The following is a 7898-nucleotide window of genomic DNA, read 5'->3' on the forward strand; positions in this document are numbered from 1 at the left end:
GCTCGATGATGCCCAGCAAGCTGAACCAGCGCCGGGCCCTCCTGCTGCTCCCCCCGCCGGGGAGGCGGATGGACGAGGCGCGCCTGGAGTCGGAGCTGCCGGCCGAGGGGGAGCCCGGGATGGCCTTCCAGGTCCTGGGTACGTACCGCCCCTCCCTCCCCCCTCCCCTCCCTCCGGAAGAACCGGGAAGTCTTCGGAGCACCTGGAGCTGTCCAAGCCCCCCCACGCTGCCCCCAGCCCCCCCCTGCAGCAGGGGCCAGATGGAGGCTCGCGGGTGGTGCCCGAAGCACTGACCAGTCCTGGTGGGCCCCCCTCCTTCCCACACTGACCCCCAGTCCACCTTGGTGGTTGACCTGTCTGACCAGGTAGGCAATGCCGGTTGCCGAGCAAGGCAGGAATTCATTCAGAGGATAACACGGCAGACTGTACAAACGCACAGCTTTCATGCCAGCCGCTCACCAAGTAGAGTTTTTGCTCACAGCTTAGAGGGAGCCTTGGTGCCGACGATCATGTCAACATAAGTGAAAAAGTAACGCAGTGAAAGTAGGATAATGCACACAGGAGAAGATAAGAACATAAGAGACGCCCATGTTGGATCAGGCCAAAGGCCCATCCAGTCCAACACTCTGGGTCACACAGGGGCCAAAAAAAACAGGTGCCATCAGGGGGGTCCACCAGTGGGGCCAGGACACTAGAAACCCTCCCACTGTTGACCCCCCCAAGCACCAAGAAGATAATCCTAAACCACAGTCATAAGAAACTCAGCTGGGTCAAACCAGGGAGGGTCCATCCAATCCCACCTTGTGTCTCACACAGAGGCCAGCCAGTCCTTCTGGAGGGTCAGCAACAGGGCAGAGAGGCCGAGGCCTACGTTAAAAAAACCCTGCTGGGTCAAACCAGGGAGGGTCCATCCAGTCCCGCCTCCCGTCTCACGCAGAGGCCAGCCAGTTCCTCTGTAGGGCCAACCACCGGGCACAGAGGCCGAGGCCTTCCCCTGATGTTGCCCCCCCGGTTCTGGGATGCAGGGGTTTACTGCCTCTGAATGGGGAAGTTCCCCTCAGTCACCAAGGCTAGTAGCCACTGATAGCCTTCCATGAATCTGTCTCATCCCCTTTTAAAGCCGCTTATCCCTGTGGCCATCACATAAGAACATAAGAGACGCCAATGTTGGGTCAGGCCAATCCAACACTCTCTGTCACACAGTAGCCAGAAATACCAGGGGCCATCAGAAGGTCCAGCAGTGGGGCCAGGACATTAGAAGCCCTCCCACTGTTGCCCCCCCAAAAGCACCAAGAACATAAGAGAAGCCAATGTTGGGTCAGGCCAAAGGCCCCTCCAATCCAACACTCTGTGTGTCACACAGTGGCCAGAAACACCAGGGGCCACCAGGAGGTCCAGCAGTGGGGCCAGGAGGACACCAGAAGCCCCTCCCACAGCATCCTCTGGCAGCGAATCCCGCATCTGAATCCCATTCTCTTTATAGAAACACCTTCCGGGATTGCTCTGTTATAACAAAGCCCTGTCCCCTTCCTAGAAAGGCTCTCCCGAGCAATCCTGTTCCCCAGAGTTTGTGGGAAGACGGCTGGGTGGGCGCTCTCCTGGCCTCCTCAGGCAGGCCGTTCTTGTACAGGGCGGGAGCACCAAGCGGGAATGCCCGTTTGCAGGGTGGCACCCGCTGTAGGCCCTGAATGGAGGAGCAAAGCCGTTGTGGCGGAGCACAGGGGTGGTGAGCGCCTGAGGCCAGGCAGGGCTTTGCACGGGAGAGTAACGATGGCCTTGAACTGAAACTAGTATTTCAAGGTTGACCAGTAGAGTGACTGCTGAACAGGTCTCGCGGTCACCCTCGGTCTAGGTAAAGGTAAAGGGTTTCCCTTGCTCGAAAGTCAGTCGAATCCGACTCTAGGGATGTGGTGCTCATAACAGTTTCCAAGCCGAAGAGCCAGCGCTGTCCGAAGACTTTTTCCATGGTCACGTGGCTGGCATGACTAAACCCCGAGGCGCACGGAACGCCGAAGCGGTACCTGTTGATCTACTTGCAATTTCTTGCTTTCAAACTGCTAGGTTGGCAGGAGCCGGGGCCAGAGACAGGAGCTCACTCCGTCATGCCGCACCCGGGTCTCGAACTGCTGAACTACCGACCTTCCGGTCTGCAGCTCAGCGTCTTAACCACTGGAGCCACCGCAGCCCTCCTTCTAGCCCCCCGTAATTCTGCCTCAGTTGTAGTCCTCAAGGCTGACCCCCGCATTACAGTAGTCTAGTCCTGATGTTGCGGCGGCGTCAGTCCGGCGGTCCCAGTCCGCTTGGTGGTGGTCTGCAATGTCGAGGACCAACATTCCAGTCCAGGAGCCCCTCTCGACCAACCACGTTTTCCAGGGCTTGTAAGCTCTTGTGAGTCAAAGCTGACTTCATCAGATACAAGACGAGGAGGACGAGGGGGGGGTGTCACAGAGAGGGGCTGGTTGGAGTCAGGATGCAGAAAGGAATCCGCTTGACTAGAGCTGGGAGAGAGATATCTACAGGTGGGGAAAGAAGAAGAGGAGGAGACTGGATTTATACCCGGCCCTTCCCTCGGAGTCTCAGAGCGGCTTACAACCTCCTTTCCCTTCCCCTCCCCACAACAGACACCCTGTGAGGTGGGTGGGGCTGAGAGAGCTCTTGACAGAAACTGCCCTTGAGAGAACAGCTCTGAGAGAACTTGTGACTGACCCAAGGTCACACTAGCAGCTGCAAGCGGAGGAGTGGGGAATCGACCCCGGTTCTCCCAGATTAGAGTCTGTGCACTTCACCACGACACCAAACTGGCACCTCCAGAGAGCACCTCCCCCCACCAGTCCTGCCTCTTTGACCCATTTCCCCTCCACAACTCCCGTCTCTGCAGACTCCTCTGGGACGCTGTGGGGAGGGCGCAACCCCAGTGCCACCCCCCTCTGGCTGGGGGCTGAGCCCGACGCGGTTTCCTGCGAGATCAACACCTACTCCCCCCAAGAGGCCCACGTCTCCTGGGCGGCGGGGCTGGCCGGCAAGGAGAGCTGCCCCCGCGCCCTGGAGAAAGGGAAGTGGTTCATCGCCAGCGTCCAGAACCCAGAAGCGGGCTACGGGGTCAGCAGCATCTTGCATGAGGAGGAGCCGTTGCCGTGGAAACAGGAGGCAGCCACCAGCATCGTCACCACGACAACAGGTACCCAGCGTACAGGCAGTATCTCCCCTCCCCCCCCGGGTTTTGGGGGTGAGAGCTGAGGAGCAGAGGACAGAACAGGTGTGGGTCCTTCTGTTGGTCAGTCTGTCTTCTTCAGGGAGAGGTTGGGAAGGTGCTCCTTTGGGGCTGTCAGTTTTCAGTTATCTACTTACAATAAATAATATCGGCATTATGTAGGACTAGGAGGGAAGCCCGTTGTAGGAAGAAGACAACGGGCGCTAGAAAGACGGGGAGGGGGCAGTCCCACCCTTTCCCCCCCCCCCCGCAGACCCCGGGGTCGGTGACTGGCTTCTTGAGTGGCCCTGCGCCCCAGCAGCCTGTAAGCCCCCTTCCACGTGCAGACTGTCCCCTGGCATGCCTCGGCGGTTCCACGTGCAGACTGTCCGCTGGCATGCCTCGGTGGGCTAGTGCGGCTGCGGTGGCAGCAGGCCCGAGCTCATCCCAACAAACCCATGGCTGGTGAAGGGGCCAGGTCGCCCGTCATGTTGGATTGAAGTGAGGCCCTTCCGCCCGCTTCCTCCCCAGACCCCGGGGCTGTGCTGCATGCGGTGTCCTCCGCGCTGGCTTAACGGTTCTTCGGCCGGGCGGCACACCAGCCCCCACACGCTCGCAACCTGGTCGCCAACGTGGCTTAGGCCTTGGCAGCTCACGCCGGCTGTGCCAGCGGTGGCAGGAGTGGACTCGGCCCAACAACTTCGTGGGCAGTGAAGGGGCCGGGGCGCCTGTCATGTCAGAGGAAAGTGAGGCCCATTCCTCCGCCCTCCCCGTACCGCTGGGCCCTGTTGCATCCAGTGGCCTCCGGGCCGCCTCGACGGCTCTTTGTCCCAGCAGTGCACCAGCCCCCATCCGCTCGCAGGCTGGGTGCCGAGTCGGCCAGGGGTGACGACGACCGGGTGCGGTGGTGGGAGGAAGGGGCTCGGCCAAGCGTCCAGCTGCCAGACCACACATTCCGTCCGGCGGCTCCGTGCATACTGAGGGCAAGCTGGTGGCCGGGGCTTGTGTGGGTGGGACCCCGCAACGCAGCCAGCCAATGCAGGCAGCACCTTTGGAATGGCAGTTCAGGCGGCCAACTGATTTTGGCGTGGATAGAACTTTGCCACCCCAAATCGCTTTTATTAATGAGAGATCAGTATACATGAACCTGACGGCTTAGAAAGGAGCATTCTAATCACAGATAAATATACATCAACTTAACCGCTTAAAAGAGAACATTCTATCCTTCATAAACTTGGTATTACCATGTTGTTAACATTTACCGCAGATGAAGACTGTCTATGACATTGGTATTATCACTCGAGAAACTAGGTAGGCTAAAATAGGTGACCATATACTGGTAAGTTCACTACACCCGCCACTAGATTTGGTTGGTTTCAATATGTCTGATATTTTTTCCATTACATATAAATTCCACAACTTCTTATACCATAAGTTCAAGGTTGGTTTACTTTCTGATTTCCATTTTGATGTGATCGTCGCTTTTGCTGCAAACAACGGTAAAGCGATTCTTTTTCTTTGTATATTAGATAAATCATGTTCATATCTGAGATTTAAGACTATTGATTCTGGATTCTTCGTTATGATGTGTCCAGTTACACATCTAATTTCTTCTATTATTTCATCCCCAAAAGATGTGACAACAGGACATAATGATATGTTTAATAATCATCTGTTTCTAAGAGAACTGCGCTGTTCCCCGCCTAAGAACGGGAGCGGCAAACAGAGACAAATCGACGCTGCTCTTTAAAAATAGCAGCAGCACTTACAGCAAGAAGCAGCAGCAGGCAGATAATTCAGAATGTTTGTCAGCCGATGAACCACGGGAATGTAAACACTTATTTCCATTTACTGAGAAAGGGCTGGTAGAATGAAGACGGCGGTCGCCGGTTCGTTCCGGCTGCCATCCTAAACAAGCGCTCGTGGATAGGTCGTGCTCGAAGTCGATGAATCAGGTGGATGAATCAATTGAAAGCCTTTTGATTGGACAAAAAAAAGGAGGTGCCGGCACGGATCAGAGCACACGGGTCAAAAAGGAATCTTCCAAAGACAGTACCCGGCCGGCAGTGTTCCCTCCAAGCCGAGTGAGTGTGAGCCAGCTCACCGTTTTTTAGCCTCTGGCTGACACAGTTTTGCCTCCGCTCAGGAAGGAGAGCTCCACGGAGCGAACTAATGAATGCAGTAGCCCAAATCGCTCGCTCACCACTTTCACGCCTGTCGCTCGCAAAGTGGAATTTCGGCTCACAGGAGGACTCCGCCTTCCTTGTCTCTCTCACGTGCAAACTCAGGAGGAGGCGCTGGAGACCACCGCCCGCCATCTCCTTCCGATTTGTGGGCTCCTTTGCACGCCCCCGTAAACATGACAGGCGCTGTGGCCAATGTTCCCTCTGAGCTTTGGAGTTTTGTGAGCAAAAATGCTAGTTTGTGAGCTACTGGCATTAAAGTTGTGAGCGAGCTATTTGGTTACTGCATAATTAGTTTGCTCTGGAGCCAACATAACATAAGAACATAAGAGACGCCAGTGTTGGATCAGGCCAAAGGCCCATCTAGTCCAACACTCTGTCACACAGTGGCCAAAAGTACCAGGTGCCATCAGGAGGTCCACCAATGGGGCCAGGACATTAGAAGCCCTCCCACTGTTGCCCCCCCAAGCACCAAGAAGACAGAGCATCACTTGCCCCAGAGTCCCTATCTATACCTTGTGGCTAAGAGCCACTGATGGACCTCTGCTCCATATGCTTATCTAATTCCCTCTTGAAGCCGTCCATGCTTGTAGCTGCCACCACCTCCTGTGGCAGTGCATTCCATGTGTGAATCACTCTTTGGGTGAAAGAGGACTTCCTGTTATCCGTTCTAACCCGACCGCTCAGCAATTTCATGGAGTGCCCACAAGGAGTTCTTCCTGAGCTAAGACAATAATCTGTGAGCTGGAGGCTAAAGAACTGTGAGCTAGTTCACACTAACTCAGCTTAGAGGGAACACTGGCTGTGGCCCCGGGAAAACGGCTACGATTAAGAGAGGCTGCGATCCAAGGCAAGCGCCCTAGGGGAATGAGTCCTAGTGGGACTTCCTTGTGAGTCGGCCTGCCTAGGCTTCCCCTCTAAGATTTCTCGCCTGGGACGACAGCCCTGCCTGTCCACTTGGCCCCTGTGAGGAGCAGCTCTTGAGCTGGCCATGGTGGGCCTGGAGAGCCGGCATTGCCGAAGGCCTCTGAGGGACTTTGCGGCTGGACGGGGGTTTCCAGCTCCTGGTGTTGACGACCCCTGTCCTGCGCCGGCATTTCTGTTCTGGGGAGGGGCAAAATCATAGAGGAGTAGGGGGGGCAGTTGCTGTCGTGCAGAAGCCGGGAGAGCAGAGGTTTTCAGTCAAGAAAAGCAGGGCAGTTTTCCTCTTTGCTGTCACCAAAGTGCCAGAGTTTGGTCCCCTGCCCCCCAAAAAAGTTCACACCATTTTCCCGGCCCTCCAGAATAATGAGATTGCGGGGAGCGAGAGCTTACGACTTCTCTTTGGGGAGGCGAATGGGTATGAGCAGGGAGGGAGATTCCTGGGGTTTGGGGGCAAGAGGTGGGGGGAGCCTAGAGCGCGCATGCCGTGCTCACAGACGTGGCAGGCCAGCCACGTGTCCCCCAGTGAGGAAGCCGTTCGCGGCCCGGTGAGCCTGCTGTGCGTGGTGGTGGTCGTAGGCACACACCGCCTTTCCTCTTGAGATGGCACCTGCAACTGCTGCGTGCGGAAGAAACTGCAGTGGGCCACAGTGAAGAGGCCGGCCGGCTTCTGCCATGGCCCGGCCTGGCGTTTGGATCCCGCCTCCCCGGCGCGGCCCTCCTTCACCTCTTCCTCCCCTCCTTCTCCCCCAGCGGTCTTGTCTGTCTTCACGCGGACCCCGCACCTGCAGTCCCGCCTGGGCCAGGACGTGGTCCTCGACTGCGGCTTCTCGGCACCGGCCGCCCCCTTCTCGGTCGAGTGGCGGCACCAGCACCGTGGCACGGGCCGGGTGATCCTGGCCTACGACGGGGCGGCCAAGCGGATCTCTGTGGCGGAGGAGGGCGTGGAGCTCTTCCTGGACCCGGACAGCAACAACGTCTCCCTCTGCCTGCGCGGCATCGGGGTGCGCCACGAGGGGACCTACATCTGCACCGTCTACCTGCCCCACCTGCACGCCCAGCAGGCCCTGGAGCTGAAAGCCGTAGGTGAGTGAGGGAGGGAGGGCCTGGCTCCCAAGTGGCCCGCGTCACCCCCCCCAACACGCCTGCAGGAATGGGCCCTCCGCCGAGGCATCTGGGAGGCTACTTTATTTTCCAGAAATCCTGTGCGTCCCCCCCCCCCTCCCGAAAAAAGCCAGAGCTTTGCGGGGACATTGAAGTGTATGGAACACTCACGCTCCTAACAACATAAAATGCATCATTTATCACTGTTAGCATGTGTAATTGTACTCTTCGTATCCACTTTTGTTCTGGGGGGGGGTAAACAGAGGATTGTGGGGGGGCACAGCCATGTGGGACCCCCAGGACTGACCCCTGGGCTTGTGGGTCATTTCTTTTTTGGTGTAGTGGTTAGGAGCGTGCGGACTGTAATCTGGGAGAACCGGGTTTGATTCCCCCACTCCTCCACATGAAGAAGAAGAAGAAGAGAAGATTGGATTTATACCCCATGGCCCTTCACTATCTGACGGAGTCTCAGAGTGGCTCACAAACTCCTTTCCCTCCCC

The 7898-nt window shown here is 57.1% G+C and overlaps 1 protein-coding gene across 1 annotated transcript in view; it reads left to right on the top strand.

The window, feature by feature from the left end:
- The first annotated feature begins 6 nt into the window (after positions 1 to 6).
- The window catches only part of TAPBP (TAP binding protein (tapasin)), an 11813-nt gene continuing 3921 nt past the window's right edge, over positions 7 to 7898 (top strand). The window contains exons 1-3 of the mRNA XM_015417432.1: positions 7 to 138; positions 2879 to 3178; positions 7048 to 7380. Of these exons, the coding sequence (XP_015272918.1) occupies positions 9 to 138; positions 2879 to 3178; positions 7048 to 7380 (763 nt within the window). The 5' untranslated portion in view covers positions 7 to 8. The remainder of the gene's footprint in view (positions 139 to 2878; positions 3179 to 7047; positions 7381 to 7898) is intronic.

The sequence above is a fragment of the Gekko japonicus genome, unplaced genomic scaffold (genome assembly GCF_001447785.1).
Source record: "Gekko japonicus isolate JY-2015 unplaced genomic scaffold, Gekko_japonicus_V1.1 scaffold2685, whole genome shotgun sequence".
Taxonomy (NCBI): domain Eukaryota; kingdom Metazoa; phylum Chordata; class Lepidosauria; order Squamata; family Gekkonidae; genus Gekko; species Gekko japonicus.